This window comes from Rhinatrema bivittatum, chromosome 7, assembly GCF_901001135.1.
Source record: "Rhinatrema bivittatum chromosome 7, aRhiBiv1.1, whole genome shotgun sequence".
NCBI lineage: Eukaryota > Metazoa > Chordata > Amphibia > Gymnophiona > Rhinatrematidae > Rhinatrema > Rhinatrema bivittatum.
In genome coordinates, this window is record NC_042621.1 from 123,480,868 (window position 1) to 123,500,189 (window position 19,322).

Below are 19,322 nucleotides of genomic sequence, written 5' to 3' on the forward strand. Positions count from 1 at the left end.
CTCGTAAAAGGCCTAAGCTTTTTCTAGCATGCAGAAGACTTCTTGCCAGCTGCCATTGTGCAGGCCCCCCCCCCCCCCTCTCAATCATATACTTTTAGATTTTGATTTATAAACCACTTTTCCACAGGTGTGCTCAAAGTGGAGAACAGTTTAAAAATACAAATAAAACAATATCAAAGTAAAATGCGTCATGGATAAATATAAATAAAAACAAAGTTAAAATTTGATGATCACAATAGCATAGCTTAAAAGCAAGCTACCTACTAAAAGGAGAAAAGTGGATATATGCAGCTGGTTATCCTGCTGTCTACCAATACCCCAATTCCAGGTAATCAACTTTATTTTCTCTGAGGATAAACAGGATTAATCAGCCACAAAAGTGGGAAACCCTAGCTAGCTATGGTTTGCTTTCCCACAAAAAGAGAGGATAACAATGCTGGCAATGGGCAGTCAAGACAATTTTGGTTGCATGAAACTCATGTTTTGTGTGACTTTCAGGTCTATATGGAAAGTGACCTTAACCTCAATCTATACTTAACATCTACTCATATTGAATAATTCTATTTTGAAGCAGTGGGTATTGAACAAGGTATGCCTTTAAGGAATGTTAGCAGTGACATCTAGCAAATAAAAATGGTTAGACTCAGTGGGTGTGCTCCTTTTTGCCTTTCTCCCTTGCAAGAAGCAGGCCCATGTACTGTTTTCAATGGAAAGAGTGAAGACAAACTCAGTCCTAGGCCAACAAGCCTCATTTTTTGTTAATGCCCCTAATATGGAGACAGCAGAAAAGAAAATCCTGCTTGCTGACAGTCTCATCCAATTATCTCCATCATACTGAAGTAGTAAATGCTGACAATTTCAATGAATGGAGTTGCTTTTTCCTAAAATATAAATTATGTGGAGGAAAAGATTGCGTTTTTCACTGCTACTACTGTGCTGTTGTCTATAGATTTTACTGTGGATCCTGTGGGACCTGAAAGTGAATTGTTTACCCTGTCAAATTGGTATCACTAAAAGAATTTGGACTAGCTATTCCTAAGGAATGGCTTTGAGTGAGGTGGGTGAGTCAGGAGCACTGGTGTTTCCTACTGAGGATTCTAAGGCCTGCTTAGATGATCCAGTTTGGAAAGAGAACCTGCCACCCACAGGAGAGATTTGTATGTCCCTCTCCAGTTGAGGACATGACCTTGGGCCTGGTCCACTACACCATCTGTACAACCATTTTCTGAAGACAATAACCAAGGAAACATTTGGTCAACCCTTCTCCAATAAGTGGTTTATGTACCCTAAAGCTAGAGTTACGTATATTCTCTCTTTTTTTTTTTTTTTTTAATAGGAAAGATAACCAAAAATATAAAGGGCCCTAGGGGAACTGGAGTTAGATTCTATCTTTCAAAAAAGATTCCAGTGAACAGACTAGCCAAACTTACTGTTGCACTAACAGTCAGTGTAGAAGCAGCAATGTGAGGTTAATGTGGACTCAATTCTATATTGCAGGACTACAGATCTCAATGAAAGCCAAGCTCAGAAAGTCCACCGATGCTGTCATGGCTCTAAAATAATGAATCTTTACATAGTTGGGCATAATAAAAGAAGTTGCAATCTGCTAGCCAATTAGAAATTGCTCATTTAGTTACAGTAAACCAAGACCTTTGGGATCCAAAGATTTAAAAAAACTTCTCTGGCATTTGGTCTATTCCAGGTAGAAAGCAAGGGCTCTCTTGTAATCCAAATTGTGCAGGATTACTCATCTTTAGGAACATATGGCCTGGGAAAACTTTAGCAGGAAGATTGATTGAGGTGAAAATTTGACACCACCTTAGGTGGGAAACTTGGGAAGTGTGTGCAGAATTACCTTCTTATAACAAAACTTACTCAATATTCAGAGGCAGCAGACAAAGTTAACTGGTTGACTTTGTCTAGATAATTCCACCCACTTAACAACCAGTTAAATATGTGACTGAATATCCGATTAAATATAATGGCATAAGTAGGACAGAAAAATTGAATGCCCACTCTTTTTTAATAAAGAGATATTTTAAAGTTTAGTATCACTCACAACTCATATGTGTTCACAACCACCATTTTTAGAAAACCTACAGACCGCAATACAGTTTTATCCTTTGATAGCCATCACCCTCAATTTCTTAAAAACAATATACCATTTGGACAATTTTTAAGACTTAGACGTCTTTGTTCCACCAAATCAGAATATATTTCAAAAGCCCAAGAGATGATGACTCGTTTTAAAGCGAGGGGTTACCCATATTCAATCTTGAAGAAAGCTTTCAAACGAGCTCTTTTCGTTAACCGTGATTTATTGTTTATGCCTCAATCGAGATCTTCTGATGGGGTCATTAACTGTATTCTTCCCTATTCAGTACATACGAGAACGATTGCCTCTATCATCCGCAAACATTGGTCCATTCTGTCTTTACACAATATTTTTCAGGTCCCAATTCGCTTTACTTACCACAGAGGCAGAAATTTACGAGATTTTTTGGTTCACTCAGAATTACATCCCGTGGACAATTTACCTCCATCCTACAATGGTCACCACCCCTGTGCAACTTGTTCAGTTTGCTCTCTCTCATCTACCAATGCTTTTACAGATCCTCAATCCAATAAAATTTACACTTTGAAATTTAATTCGATCTGTTCCACATCAGGTGTAGTGTACATTATTATGTGCCCGTGTCATCTTATTTATGTTGGCAAAACTATTAGACAAATCAGAAAGAGAATCATCGAGCATAAATCTAGTATTACTAACTTACGTGAAAATGCTCCTTTAGTGGCTCACTGGACCGAAAAATCACATCTCTGACCTCCGTTTCTGTGTTATTTTTTTTTTTTATTTTGTTTATTCAATTTTACATTTTATACACAAAGAATCCTTTGCATTCAATCAAGAGGAATATTCAAAAGAAAAATGTTACACCAAATAAATTGTAATAATACAACTATCTTTAACTGAAATGTTTATCCCCAATTTTTCTAGGTAATAAGTGGGAGTAGGAACAGAAGAAAAAAAAAAAAGAAGAAAAAGGAGAGAAGGAAGATTTAAACCAATACTCTCTTAACTACCCATTCCTTTATAAATTAGAACCAGATCTTTTAGGTTATAGGGGTTCCCTTTCTAGCATCTATGAAGCCCCTTAACTGTTCTGGATTAAAGAAAATATATGTGTTCCCAGAGTATTTTACTACGCATCTTGCGGGATAACGCAAAAGAAAATTTGCACCAAGAGATATAACTTCAGGGCGCATGGTTATAAAGGATTTTCTGCGTAGTTGTGTAACCCTGGAAAGGTCAGGGAAGATACGGATTAATCCACCCAAATATGTTATATTAATTGCTTTAAAGTAATGTTTCATAATTAGGGCTCTGTCGAACTCTGAAAACAGAGAAACAGAGTACAGTTCTTTCACATATCTCTAGTCCAGAGCTTTCCAAATACTCAGATAGATTATTAAAATTCCCCATATCCCCTACTGGGGATATCTGTATTTGGCTCTGTCTTTGTTTTAAATATAAGATCTTTTTTACAGCTGGTATCTGCTCTTCTGGAATCTGTAGAATTTCTTTCAGATATCTCTTAAAAGTCAGTAATGGAATTTCCCCCACCACTTTTGGAAAGTTCAAAACCCTTAGGTTTAGTTGTCTGAGATAATTTTCCACAGATTCAAGCCGTCGTGTTAAGACTGCCTGGTCTTTCACACATACAGCATTGATATCCGACATTTGTTTTAAATCTGTTTTTACTTGCTGTAATTCTTGTGATTGTTCTGTTCCCCTCAGATGTAATTGCTTTTCGATAGAGTCCATTTTGAGTGAAATTTCCTCCGTTTTTTGGGTTTGCTCATTAAATGCCATGGTTAACCCCGCAACCAAATCCCATAGGGACTCTATTGTGATTTCCGCCGGTCTTTTCACCTCTATGGGACCTCTTACTAGGCCATCCAATGCCTCTCCTCCACCCACAGCTGTTCTAGTTCTCTGCAACATATCCTCATTTTGATACTCACTCCTTGCTGCAGTTCCAAGTGGACTCATGGCATCGGGTGATCCCTCCACATTCGCGGTACTTCCCGGGAGTCCGCCCAAAGAAATCGCTCCTGTAGCTCTTCGCACTGGCGACTCAACTTTCCCGGCTATACACGCTGAGGTAGCATTTGGTGGTAATCGTGGTTCTGGGGGGGACAACGATATTTCCCCAAGCGGAGAGGGGACTCCTCTTCCCATACCGCTAGCGGGGCTCGTTGTTCCTAATGGAATGGGAGATGCATATTCGGTGATTACCCGCTGTCCTGCGGTTGGTGAGGGCTCGGGTAGGTAAACCCTCACCTTCCCCTTTCTTTTATGCGGCATTTAAGAGAAATTAAGAAGTATCCAATATGAAAAAATGAAAGGCAGGAGCGTCAAAAAAATGCATCAAGTCAGAGAGCCATCTTAAATCCTCTCCAATTCTTCAAGTACTCAAAATTTTTCAGTCTATAGCGACACGTGCCAGACGGCGACAAGCGCCGAGGGAGACCAGCTTTTATACTGCCAGTCCCCAGCTGATGACGTCGGCGGCGTCGACTCGTGGGCGGGGCTCCAGGGGCCAGGAAATCGCGTCTCCTCTACCCCTCCAGGAAACAGTCAAACTCAGCTGGTTAGAAATTCTTTCGGGTAAAGATTTCCTCCTGCTCCGTCCACCAAACGCAGAGGGAGACCAGCTTTTATACTGCCAGTCCCCAGCTGATGACGTCAGCGTCGTCGACTCGTGGGCGGGGCTCCAGGGGCCAGGAAATCACGTCTCCTCTACCCCTCCACGAAACAGTCAAACTCAGCTGGTTAGAAATTCTTTCGGGTAAAGATTTCCTCCTGCTCCGTCCACCAAACGCAGAGGGAGACCAGCTTTTATACTGCCAGTCCCCAGCTGATGACGTCGGCGGCGTCGACTCGTGGGCGGGGCTCCAGGGGCCAGGAAATCGCGTCTCCTCTATCCCTCCAGGAAACAGTCAAACTCAGCTGGTTAGAAATTCTTTCGGGTAAAGATTTCCTCCTGCTCCGTCCACCAAACGCAGAGGGAGACCAGCTTTTATACTGCCAGTCCCCAGCTGATGACGTCGGCGTCGTCGACTCGTGGGCGGGGCTCCAGGGGCCGGGAAATCGCGTCTCCTCTACCCCTCCAGGAAACAGTCAAACTCAGCTGGTTAGAAATTCTTTCGGGTAAAGATTTCCTCCTGCTCCGTCCACCAAACGCAGAGGGAGGCCAGCTTTTATACTGCCAGTCCCCAGCTGATGACGTCGGCGGCGACTCGTGGGCGGGGCTCCAGGGGCCGGGAAATCGCGTCTCCTCTACCCCTCCAGGAAACAGTCAAACTCAGCTGGTTAGAAATTCTTTCGGGTAAAGATTTCCTCCTGCTCCGTCCCCGTTTCTGTGTTATTGACGTGATCCCCCCTCCACGTAGGGGTGGTAATTTGTCAGAAATAATAATACGCCATGAACAAAGATGGATATACAATCTGCATAGTCTGATCCCATTTGGTTTAAACAAAGAAATTGAATGGCGGTATTTCACCTGACATATTCCCTGATTTAATTGTATCAATACGATTTGTTTTTCTCTCTCTTTTTTTTCCCCTCCCTGTTTTAATTATATAAACAACTTTTGATGGTCTTGTAAGTTGTCCTTCAGGTCCTATTTGTATATTAAAAAACCATGGACAGTTTTCCATCACGTCCAGTTTTGAGACCTTTTCCCTGATTGGTTAATGAACTTTTCACGCCAAAAACTTGAGTTAAATGGCAGTCGGCGTTCTGATCGCACTGCTCTCCCAGTGATACTCTTGTTGAATACTTTTTCAGGTACGTTTTTAAACTTTATCTTCTGGAATTTCAGTTTTATTTAACTATGCTTAACTGTGTTGTAAATTTCTTTGTGGTTATACATGTTGGAAGGCTACAAGAGCTTGAACAGTCTGTCGGGCCATACTTTAGCTTACCATTTCTATTTTTAATTTTGTATACAGTATGATACCTTAATCGTGATCATGTATTCATTCTTTTGGCCACTGGACAATAATTATTTATATTAATTTTTGCCTCTTTTTTCTTCTTTTCCTATGTCTGCCTGATAGGCTTATTTTTGACTGTTTAGCATTATTACGTTGTGTCACTTCATCACTGTTAAGCTCCTATGCTTTAATGTCCACCTGTTATACATATTTTCTCTAATTGTTTTTTATATATTTTCTAGAATAAAAAAAATGCCTTGCCTTCCCCGTCCCTCCCGACGCAGCCTGGTGGCGAAACACGGGTCCGTGTCACAAGCAATAAACTTTAAAATATCTCTTTATTAAAAAATATCTCTTTATTAAAAAAGAGTGGGCATTCAATTTTTCTGCACATTCTCCTGTGGATTCACTGTGATTTAATACGTGCAGAACGCTCCCGTTTTGTCTTCTGGACTAATAAGTAGGACAGAACCTTTGTGTGGACGGAGTTATGTGCACAAATTTAGCTGGTTTCTGCTGAATATCATACTAACTGGCTAAATTTGAAAAGCCTACCCCAAGCATGCCCCCAACCTGGCTCCTTTTTTGTCCGGCTAAACCTGTGCTGACAGCAATTTTGTGAACACAAAATTTAGCCAAACAGTGATGGAAGCATTAAACCAGTTAGATTTATATGGTTAAAAGCAGATTTTAACTGAATGAATATTTTGAATATTGATCTCTTAGCAGCCTGGAACTCACTGCCTCTGCAGGCTGAAGGGATCACTACCAAAAATATGACTTTCAAGGTCATATACCTGAAATCAAAAGAGTGTAAAGGCTCAAAAGGGACTTTCACCAGATGAATCAAAACCACACATTCTCAGTGAGTTGCTTCAAGGGAGACTTCAAATGAAGCAAGCCTTACATTAATTTGACAATTAAAGGCTGTACAGAGCTGAGATTTCCTTCTACATGCTGGTGCTAAGTGCCAAATACACTGAGGTGTACTCTAATAGAATTAGTTTTGAGGACAGACTTCAAAAGATACAGCAGGTTCTCAAGTAGTTTTTGTTTTGGGTTTTTTTTTTGGGGGGGGGGGGGGCAAGAAAAGGAATCTAAGGCCTTACTCTCATACCAAATGGCAAACTTCCTCCATTTAAACTCAAGAGATTTTGGGCTGAATTCCTTCCTAGAAATTAGAACTAGAAACAGTTGATCAGAAAAACCAAAGGAATAAATGTCACTCAACATCTAGGTTGTGAGGGTCAGAGACTAGATATGGGGATGATATATTGTTTGTTGATTCTGTGCGATAAAGACTGAGGAACTGCCAAACAATTTATTTCTTGATGGATATCTTCTGAAGGATAGGAAACCAAATTTTATCTTGACCAAGCAGGAGTTATGAATGTCATAGGATACGTATACAGACATCTGACAATCTGATTCTAACCCCAACTCAAGAAATATCCTGTTCATCACTTCTTGATTCATGGAACACTCATGGGGGGTTCTAAGATCCAACTGGCAGAATGTTCTCTTTTCCTGCTAGGTAACACAGCTCTTAAGGTCATCCCACAAGAGACAGCCAAACTCCACCCCTTGACAGTCTCTTGATATGGAAGAAATGAACCTATTCCTTCCTGTTTGTTCAGGTACAATATGACTACCTGGTTTTCTATCTAGAATCAGGACAATTTTTATAGCCACCTGATCTCTGAAAGCTTTGATAATGTTCATCGCAGTCCATAGTTCTAGAAAACCAATAACATTTTTTCCTTAAATTGGGTACCAGGGAATACTTGACGTAGAATCCCTGCTCGCTCCTACAATGGGATAGGTTTGAAAGTTTTGATCTGCAACAGGGATACTAGCTCCTTTTCTAGCAGTATGTGTGAAGGTGAAGGAGAAGATGCCGTCAAAGAACAATTTGATACAATTCTCAAACAATTTGTAGCCTTCCTTTATAATCCAGTAAACCCAACTATATGAGGTAATCAGTAGACAATGGTTTACGTTAAACCCTAAGTCCTTCCCTGACAGAGAAATCCTTCAGTACAGACAATGGAATTCTGGCAATGAGCTCCGGAACAGTAAGAAACCATCCCTGGATTTGATTGGGCAGCTGTGTGGGGTTTCAAGCTTCTGAAGTTGGTTTGGCAAGGTCTCAAACTCTGTTGCTGACAGGTGCAAACATACGGAGTATAACATCTTTTCAGACTGGAAATCCGTTTCCTTGTTGACCTCATTAGACACTTCTTGGACAATGGACTGGAGATGGCAACAGAGGGCATAATAAAGCGTTGAACAGTCTTGAATCAGATACACCATACCTCCAGCTTCTCTGAAGGGATTCTCTTTACTGCATGTCATATCTGCAAATCTATCTTGCATGTCTTCTTTAAGGCATGAGGCACACAATCATGAGTCTCTACAGCCTCCAACTGCCATTATAGAAGCTCTTGATGTAGTCTTGAAAGTACCATAAGTCAAGGGACCAAGTGCTTTTCACACTCCTTTCCTTGGTACAATAAGTGAACAAACTATTGTTTCTCTGGAAGGGAAAACTTGGAGAGCTTCTGTGCCCTTTCCAGAATGGAAAGCATAAATTCAACCACAAAGATCTAGTAGAAAGCCATGCAAGAGCTACACAACATTCTGAAATATTTTTTTTCTTGTGAAGATATAAGGTCTGATTTATGCTCCAGTTATATACAGCTGATAGTAAACAAATCTGTAATGTTAAAGATAGAAATTATGGTCAAATTAGCATCAAAGACAATATTTAAACTCAACTGAGTAGGGGGGCCCATAGGATAGGTCTGAGTACCCCTGCTCTAGAGTAAGAGAATGGTTTCCACCATTCTTTAGGGGGATGCATTCCTCAATGCAAATATTCATCTTTGGAACCAGACCACCAGATCCCCAGGACTCCTCAAACTCCAAAAAAATATAACTGAACTACTGTTGAGGAAGGCATGGACTCTAAAATCATAACCTTAAAAGGCATACATGATGGTGCTTTAGGCACTGGGTCAATCAGCAATCAAACAGGCTTTTTTCCCTCGGATGCTGTATGGGTACTTGCTCAGTTTAGACAGCACTGATGTTGAATCTCAGCACTGGTTGCAAACCACTTGTGTATCAATTCCATTGGCAACACAGATGACGGACGCCAAAGTACTCAGTGCCAACACATCTATACATTTGAGGTTTTAAGACAGAATCTTGAGTATGTTCTTGTCAAACATGATAAAATTGTAAAGGTCTCAGTAGAAGAGATCATATTCTCCTAGGAAACCAAAGGGGAAGTTCCAGTGCTTTGGTATGGACTCTAGAAGGCCAATGCAGCTGTGTTTCAGTATGGGAGGCAGAGCTCACATGTAGAGGAAGCTGCTTGGGAGGACAGATAGCAGAGGCTGTAAACTCCTTGCTCTTGGCACTGTTTGATATCAGTACAGATGCTCTGGTGCCCAGTTTCTTCGAGTCCAAACTCAAATTTGAGGTACTCGTTTTAACATTAACTAGCTGCTTAGCATGCATTTTTCCATGTGCATTGCCATTAAAAATATTAGATCGCAAAACAGGCATTAAAACATTTAGTAAACATACCTACTGTGAGGAAAACAGATAAGGTAAAACCAAGAAACAAAATTATGATGAAAAAAGGCTGACCAAGGTGGCAGTATTAGCCTCACAAAGAAAAGAAACATTTCAGGGTCAAGTGCCTGCATCAAAACAGGAAATAAAACAAAACTTAAGTGTCAAAATCTTTACTAAGATGTTATATAACTAAAGAAGAAGAAACAAATTGACTGAGGCTGCTTGATCGCAAAAAGGAGATCTCTGAGGGAAAAATGCACAATATCTGCTAACCAAACAGACTGAGGTAGCCAACAGCTGGGCAGGAAAATCCAGCCTACGCCATGAAAAAATCTCCCAGGCTTTTCCAGAGCTCTCTAGAAAATGCTTTGTATTAGCATTGTCAGATGATATTACCTGCTTGTGTAGCTGACCATTCCTTCTTGCCCTCAAATAAAGTGGAAGGGTGGTGTATCAACTGGCATCAGAAACTCCTGCTATTGCCACCATAATATACCACAATATGAATATGCAAAAACTGAAGCATGATCTCCTAAGTGTAGATTTTAAACTTTTGGGGCCTGCTCATAAAAAACAAACAAAAAAAAAAAACCCAGCATACATGTTCGCTTCCAAAACCTTGTAAAAATATATGAAGTAAAATATCTTAGGACAAAAATAAAATGCGGGATTTAGAAAGAGAGAGATACAAGGAAAAAAAGCCCATAGGCAGAGAAGTGGATATTTTGATGAACATATCTAACAGGAATAATATGTATGTTCTATTTTAATATTTGCATTCCAACACAAATTGAATTACCACAGTACTGCTGCTTTAAGCATGACCATTGAAAGATGACTCACTACTAAAGTAAACATTGAGGGACCAGACTATCACTATACCAAGAGTCTGGATATTCTCAATACACTTTAGCATCTTATATTTTCCACTATTATTTCAAGACAATGCCCCCTAAGCCCAGTGAGACAGGACCCGTGTATGGCAAGAGGCACATTCTTTAACAATGAATTCTCATGCTGTACCTGAAAAGGGTTAAAGTCAAGAGCTCTGACGGGACCTGTGTGCTTCTGATTCTGTCCAATCACAGGCTCTTTCCCTGAAGTAAGGATTTGGGATGCACTGTACAAAGTTATCACTCCATTATCCCCTCCACCTACAATCACCCCTGAGAAATCAGGGGGCCCCATTCCAAAACTCCCCCAGATCAGCTTGTGAAACCTAAAGAGAAAAAAGGAACTCATCTCAGCACTTGTGCATGAGTTTAGAGTCACTGCAGAGTCCTGTCAATGCTACACAGAAACTTGCAAATATGAATGCCATACAGCCAGAATCACAATTCAAACCCTACAAAGCAGCAGATAGTGAAAGCTACCTCCATCGCCTCATCTAAAATCCCATATAAAAGATAGTACCACTCACTATAGCCACATGGGGACTAGAAAGCTCATAGAATTGCATCATAGAGCTTTTCACTAGATCAATGGTATAAACGAACTCAGGTTGAAAAAAAAAAATGGCCATAACATTGTGTCACACTGTCAAAAAAAAAAACAAAAAAACCTTCCCTCCCAAGCTAACCTCCCACATAAAATTTAAAGATGACATCAGATCCCTAGGTCTTAGGGTGAAGCAACATGGAGGGCAGTGGAGTCATAGAAAAGCAGAGTCAACTGTTGCTTTTCCTGGAACAGCTTTTATGGTAGATGCTCTCAGCAATGTAAGTCATTGCAATACTTTGCTATAGGTAGAGAGAAAAAGAGTAGGGAGAGAGGTCTTGTGGGAAGGCTCAAACAAAAAATAAATAAATAAATGCATGTTTGCTTTCTTTCCAAACTACAGCATCAGTCACACAAAATCTGAGTTATTCCCCCACAACCTGGAACCCTTTTTTCCTTTCTTAATCAGTACAGCTGTAAACATCTTGACCCTTATGTTTTTCCCCCCATCGGAAACATCCAAGAAAGCTTTCATCCTATATATAGAGCCACACAGACACACTGTATTTGTTACATGCAAAGCATACTGCCAGACAAGGGTGGTTTTAGGGTTGTTGTGACCTGTGCTGTCGTACAGTGTGCTAAGAACCAGGAGGCACCAGCAACCCCTCCCAATGTGACTGCTACAGCAAAGAGCCTCCCCTCATTCTTTCAGTAGGGCCTTTGAGACAGGATTCCTGCCACTTCCGCCAGCCAGAGCGAAGAGGAGCTTACTACACGAGTGCCACACCTTGCCCCACAGTACATGGGACCGAAGTGCTGCTGCTGATGCCCCCAACCAACAGGAGATCAGCACTGGGAGCCCAGCATTTCTAAGGCACTACTTCCTGCTGCCAGTGCCTCTCTCCAATGCGATAAACCATTTGATCTGCACAGGTGAGAGAGAGAAAGAGGCCTCATCAGTGGGGCCGGGCCAGGAATGGAAGGAAAGAGGAGGGGGAGGATGAAAGTTGGGGGTTGCAAGGATGGCAGAAGGAGAGCCGGAATGAAAGACACAAGTAGGGGTAGGATTGGAAGAGCAAGGCTGCAGGTGGTGGCATGTGCAACACTCGTATACTCTTTTCACTCGTAGAAGGAAGTGGGGGTGCCAAATTTCTGTTTCTGCACAAGGTGCTGGTTAGCCTACAGCCAATCCTGCCAGATACACACATGCAGTTTAGGACAACTCCTTTCCAGTCACTGGAGCCTCAGTTTATATCGAGTGCCATCATCCAGCTGTTCTGTCATAGAACGTTCTCTGCCTTGCAGTGTTCTTTTTCAGATTCACAGAGTCATTCTTCCCTCTAAGGCTGCAAGTCAATTTGCCTTTTTTTTTTTTTAAGTTTTAATTTCTTCTTCCCATGCTCAAGACTTCTTGGCACCATCTATGCACTCATATAAATACAGTTTACACAGCAATGGAGAGGGAAGATGTTAGCTACCATGAGTACTCATATACCAGGGGATACCAGCTACACTGAAAGAAAAGCAGCAGAAAATCTGCAGGATCAGACAGTAATTCTTCATAACAAATACTAGTTATAAAATAAAACAGACTTTTGCCTTGTAAAGTAATTTTTATACTTTTGTTACAGTAGACAAATTCTACCATAAATCATAATAGCACTTTGCCTGTTTACTATAGATTCAACCCTGTCAGACTTCCCTAGATACAGCAAAAATGACAAGAGGCAGGTGGCACCTTATAAACTAACCAATTTGAGGCGTAAGCTTACAAGAGGAAAGTCTACTTCTTCAGATGCTTACGCCTCAATAAATTGGTTAATCTAAAAGGTGCCTCTTGTCATTTTTAATACACTAGACTAACAACTATCTCAAGATCTAGAACAGCAAGTTTGCTTACCGTAAATGGTGTTCTTCATAGACAACAGGGTGGCATCAGGCAGCAACTTACGGACCTCTCTCTCTAAGCTTATAGAGCTTTTGCTTTAATGAGCATGTGCAGGAAGGGCTGGTGCAAGCTTTTTTGCTGCCCCCACCCTCATCCCATTCATTCAGTCTTTGTCCTTCTCCCTCCAATCTAAACTTTAAAAATCAACACTCCTCCAACCTCCAAATCTTCATCCCTTCCCCCAGAACCCATGGCTAGTGCAAGGGTATTAGTTGCCCCAGGCAAATCTTATAGCCTTGCCTCCCGGGCCTCTCCATACACACAATTAAGAATTATGCATTTATAAAAGATTTTACAAGAAAAAGAACATTCAAAGTATAGTCTTCTAAAGTAAAAAAATATTACTTAGAATATGCATATCAGTATTTCTCACCCTTTTCAAGCACGAGGCACACCTACATTAACAAAAGTATTGTATGTCACACAAATCTCCATGGAACAGGCAGCGCAGAAAAGAACTCATATGGCCAAAAGAAGGGCTAGGAAAGTACTGAAAGCAGCACCAGGATTTCTTCCATGTTTTAAAACAAAGGAAGATGGGGACAAAGACATACATGAACCCATCATGATGCACCATGTCCGATAGGAGAAGTTGGTGTGGTGAAGGCAGCTGGCTCATTTAGTTACCTTGGCTGCTGCATATGGCTGCCAGAGCTCCTTCACTGCTACTGTTGCTCATTACATTCAAAGTGAGTCAAATCCAGTGCTCAGTGCAAGTTCTTCCTGTCTTACTTGGTCTGGGGATAAGACAGAGGCTTGAAGAACTCAAAAATAGGGAAAATTAGGAGATGCTGTGTGCACTATTTATGCTGCACAAAGCAGGTCCCAGCTATCCATGCTCTGCGTGCTCCCCATTAATTACTATATTCTGGGGTTCATGCTGCAGAGAGGAAGAAGGGGCACGCATAATTACACATGTTCTCAGAAAGGAGTTCCTATAAGTTTAAAAGCTACTTCTGGTGTCACTTGTAGCTGCAAGGTACTGAAAGCAGAGACCAGGTGCTGGCCTGGATCTGAGCATCAGGAGGTGGTGACTTTTCCATGGCATGCCTGATCAGATCTGAAGGCATATCAGTGTGTCATGGCACACTGGTTAGGAAACACTATTGTATATTATATATACATGCACTGTTGTGGTGCCAACCAGAAAAACCTCCAAAAGGACATTTGGAACCCATATGGTATTAGGCCTATTGTAACGCAAATTGAGTTTGAAAGTGACCCTCAGAAAGCCATGAGCAAACAGAATTACAATTATAGTATAGCAAATCTCCCATACCAAACTGTTAGCAATTTAAAATAGTAACAACCCTACCTATGAAAAAGGCAACAATGCAAATATTATACCTGGCCCTAACACACCAATACACCTCCTATTGGGAAAACAGAAGATAGGCTGCTGTAGATTCCTAAACAGAAGTAAAATACCTCAATTTAGTCACACATGCAAAACACAGACCCTGCCCAAATACAGAATAAAGTGTCAAAAAGTATAAACACAAACATGCAGACAAAATAAACTGAAAACTACAACAAGCAAGACTCTGTATGCAATGCATCAATGTTAAAATAAAAAATGTCACCATTCTTCATAAAACAATATAATCAAGAAATATAAAACATTATAAAAGTAAAATCATTCAGAAAAAGAATAAATATTTCAAAACAACTGATGAACAGAATAGCTAAAATTTCCCAAACACCAATAAAATATTTCAAGTCAGCAGACACAAACATTGTGCAATAATTAAAACAAATGAGAATAAAAAACAATCCTCTCTCCATATCTAGGAACCTTTGATTTCTAGATCCCTTGAGATTGTGGATTAGTGGGGGTAAAGGGGACACAAATTCTCTTCTCTCTCATACACTCTCTCCCACCCACACTGTTCCACTGTCTTCCCCCCCTCCTACCCTCTCTCCTCAATCCCACCCTCCCACTCATCCACACCCTCTTCCCCAACATACATACATCCACTCCCACCCACCAACTTCTCTTATTCACTCTCTCAGGGCCTATCCTTCTCTTCAGGGCCTATCCTTCTCTTCAGGGCCTCTTTGACCTTCCATGACTCTGCTGAAGGCTTGGCAGGCCTTTTTTTTTTCTTTGGTTGTTAGCAGGATGGACTCCAATGGTGGCTTGCCACATACTCTTGTTTGGAGGGGCAATGCACACCTCCAAACTCCACCCATGGTCGAGGTGTGGGCAGGTAGCAGCAGGCATTGCATTTAAGTGAATGTTATCTCCTGCAGCTGAGGGCCAATCTCGCAGTAAGAGTGTGAGATTAGCCCTGCGGCAGCAGAACACAATATTCACTTAAATATGACCCCTGCTGTTAGAAGGAGAGGGAAGTGGTTTAGTTGAAAGATCATGTGGTTGACGGCACTCCCTCTCTAGCACCATTCCCACAGGAGTGGTGCCCTGTGCAACTGCACAGCATGCATGCCCACTAGCACCTGGCCTGCGCATGAGGTATTTCAGTTGATAACAGAGCTAAGTCTAGGTAAGTAGTCAACTAAGGAGGCAGGCAGGTATTTAGCTTGGCAAATTCATCTTGCTGTCTATGGAGAACACAATTTACGGTAAGCAAACTTGCTTTATTCAATGAGCAGGACTCAATAAGCCAGAACATGTGACAAATCCCAAGCTAAAGTTTTTAGCATTTACTGAATAAGCAACCAATGTACAATGGATGGGTAAACAGGTTATGCAAAAATACTTGTCCAAATTTACTATCCGTTTTTGATAAATTGTCCAGACAGTAATGGGAAGTGAAGGTATGCAGAGACTACGAAGCTGCAGCTTTGCAGAGGTCTTCAATAGGTATAGCTCTCAGATGAGCTACTGACGTAGCCATGGCTCTTGACTAGCCTTGATAGAGACTGTGAGCTGGATGCGTGCTAGGGCATGAGAATGCACAATACAGTCTGCCACCCATTAGAAAATGCTAATTTGGCCACTATTATGCCTAATCAGTTAGGATCATGAGAAACAAAGAGCTGCAAAGCCTGACAATGCAACTTAATTCTTTCTTTAGTAAGCCAAGGCCCTTTTGCAGTTTAAGGAATGAATGGCTTTTTCAACTTCATGCCCTTGGAAAGAAAGCAGGTAACAAAATGGCTTGATTAATATGAAAAGCCTACACCACCTTTGCAAAACTTTGGGCGTGTGCAGAACACCACTCTTGTGAAAAGTGCATTTAAGAAGAGTAATGTACCAAAGCCTGGAAATCACTTACTCTTCTGGCTGATGTGACTGTGTCTAGGAACATTATCTTCGATGTGAGAAACTTGAGAAAAACACAACTAGAAAGGGTCAGAGTGTGCCAGAACCACATTCAGGTCACATGGAACAGGAAGAATGACAACTGAAGGTTTAGTGCCATAAACTTTTCATGAATTTGGATATCAACAGAAGTGTTGAGATTGAGCTGCCCTCAGTTTAAAAGTGGTTAGATGCTATAGCACAGAGATGAACTCTCACTGATGAAGTACTGAGATCCAAGGAAGACAGAGAGCAAGTACTTTAAGAAGGTCCTTTGGTTTGCATGTGAATGGGTTTAAGGAAATCTGTAGCTACCAAGATGAGAACTTTTTCCATTTGAATCTATTAGCTTTTCTAGTAGACAGCTTCTGTACAGACAACTATATCATCAAATTCTTTGGTCAAGGCAAAGTGTGAGATCATAGTAACATAACATAGTAATGACAGCAGATAAAGACCAAATGGTCCATCTAGTCTGCCCAGCAATTTACTTATGGTAGTAACTGTCGCTTCTTGCAGACTACCCCCATGCAGAAATATAATACCATCCTTTTCTAGGGATCCACAGTGCTTGCCCCATGCCCTTTTGAATTCATTAACTGTTCTCTTCACCACCCCTTCTGGTAGGGCATTCCAGGCATCCACCACCCTCTCCATGAAGAAATATTTCCTGATATTGGTTCTTAAGTCATCCCCCCTGGAGTTTCATATCATGACCCCTAAGGTTCTACTGTTTCCTTTCCACTGGAAAAGGTTTAAAGTTTGTGCATTGTTAATACCCGTCAGATATCTCTGAAGGTCTGTATCATATCTCCCCTGCACCTCCTCTCCTCCAGGATATACATATTTAGATCCCTCATGCTCTCCTCATAGTTCTGAACAGACTCTAGACCATTTTGGTCACCTTCAACTGGACAGTTTCTATCCTGTCTATATCCTTTTTGAAATACAGTCTCCAGAACTGAACATAGTACTCCAGATGAGGCCTCACCATGGATCTGTACAAGGGCATGATCACTTCCCTTTTCCTGCTAATTATACCTCTTTCTATGCAGCCCAATGAGTGATCAACATCCATGCTATCAGATTAAGGGAGAGAAGTTTTGGATGATATAGACATCCTTCCTCTTGAGTTAGTAAGGATGGGTCTGCCTCAAGAAGAATGTGAGAGGTGCTGAAGAGCTGTACCAGATATGGAAATCAAACTTGTGTAGGCCACAATGGAACAATAAAAGTCAGTCAGGCCCAAATCTGGAGAACGTTTTGTACAGACTTGTCGATCAATGGATTCGGTGGAAAAGCATACATGAGATTTGCACTCCAGTTAAGCAGAAAAGCATCCTAAGCAGATCTAGGTTTGCTGGCTAGAATGGAAGAAAATCTTTCTACTTTTCTGTTTTACCCAATTCAAAGAGGTCAGTTGTTGAAGACCCCACAGATTGAACAGTCTATTGGCAGTTGATTGTTGTAGGGACCACTTGTGAGGATGAAATTCTCTGCTGAGGCAATCTGCTAATGTGTAGGAAATTCCTGGAAGGTAGGTTGCTTGCAAGACATCTTGATGTTTGCATGTCCTGCAGAGGGTCCAGGACCTCATGCCACCTTGTTTGTTCACACAGAACATGGCTACCTGGTTGTCAGTTTGAATGAGAACACACTTCCCCTGGAAGAGCAAGCATATCCGATTGCGCGAAGCTCCAGAAGGTTGATCTGAAATTGGAGGGATGAAGATACATCCAACTCTTCCTTCTGGATGAAGGGGAGAATTTATTTTAAAAAATGTTATTCTGCCCATGACAGATAGCTGTGCTTGATGGATCATAATAAAAACATTCATAACTGAAAAAGACATTTAAAACAAACATTAAACAAGCAAATAAAATTAAATAATCCACTTACGCTACTGCCCTGAAACAACAACTTCTATCATTTATTTATATTCTGCTTTTCAGCACTTCACAACTGATTACATTCAGGTTTGTAGATATTTCCCTATCCTGAGAAAGCTTACAATCTAAGTTTGGACCTGAGGCAAGGGAGGGTAAAGTGACTTGCCCAAGGTTACAAGGAGGAATTTGGTTTCCCTGGTTCATAGCCTGCTGCTCTATTCACTAGGCTGTTACTCCAAATCTTTCCTGAAACAAATACAAATACTAAGTTGCTTACAAAATGCTGCCAAATCCAAAATAAGACAAGCCTAATGGCAAAGAATTGTATGAACATAGTTTATTTTGAATTTCTATCAGAGCAGATTCTGTTCATACTTCTTAAATCCAGGATGTCTCAATTTCCTAATTTTTGGGGGATAAGGAAGTAGTGGGAGTTGACACCCTGGCCAATGCTGCTGGGGAGCAGTAGGTTCTATCAGTTGTTGACTAAGAACTGACTCCACTCCAGGTGAAGTTGCACTAAATGAGACTTATCTGGATTTGTTGAGCAATGAGGAAGCATGGGGAGTTGGGATAAGTGTAAGCAATATCCAGACTCCACAATTTTGAATACCCAGTGGTCCTTGATAATCTTGCACCAGTCATCCAGGTAGGGTTGAACCCTCCCTCCTACCAGGGAGGGTGACTGTTGGATTTGTAGAATGGTCAAAAACTTGGCTCAGGCTTTAATTGGGCCTGTAATGCCGCCTTTGGTTGATGGCATTCTTGCTGCCGATTTCAGGCAGAAGCTGTTGCAGAAGCAGAGATGGGATTCTGTATTTTAAATTGCCAGAAGGAGAGTATCTGGAAGTTTGGCCTTTTAAAAGGTCAACGTGAAGTAAACTGTTGCTTTGAGACAGTTGAGAGAGACTCAGCTGCCATAGGTTGCTCTTTGATTTGAACAATCAACTCTGAGTTTATCTCTGAAGAGATGGTCTCCAAGACAAGAGACATCCACAAATTTATCATCGACATCGTCCTGCAAGCTGCTGGCCCACAACCAAGCCATCTGACATGCTACTATGGAAGCCAAAGAAGAGCAGGTAGTTGTGTCAAATGCTTTGTAGATTGAACAAATAACATAGCGTATGCACTCTTCCATATCAAGTAAAGGCTACAGATATGCTGAGGTGGTATTGCTTGATGAAA

General features: G+C 41.2%; 1 protein-coding gene across 3 annotated transcripts in view; it reads right to left on the minus strand.

The window, feature by feature from the left end:
* Positions 1-19,322, minus strand: part of SEC31B (SEC31 homolog B, COPII coat complex component) — a 319,647-nt gene that overhangs the window by 249,218 nt on the left and 51,107 nt on the right. For 2 of the 3 annotated variants that reach the window (XM_029609056.1, XM_029609055.1), the window contains exon 4: positions 10,616-10,811. The exons of the other annotated variant lie outside the window; for it this stretch is intronic. In XM_029609056.1, coding sequence (XP_029464916.1) covers positions 10,616-10,811 — 196 coding nt within the window. The remainder of the gene's footprint in view (positions 1-10,615; positions 10,812-19,322) is intronic. 3 annotated transcript variants of the gene reach the window in all.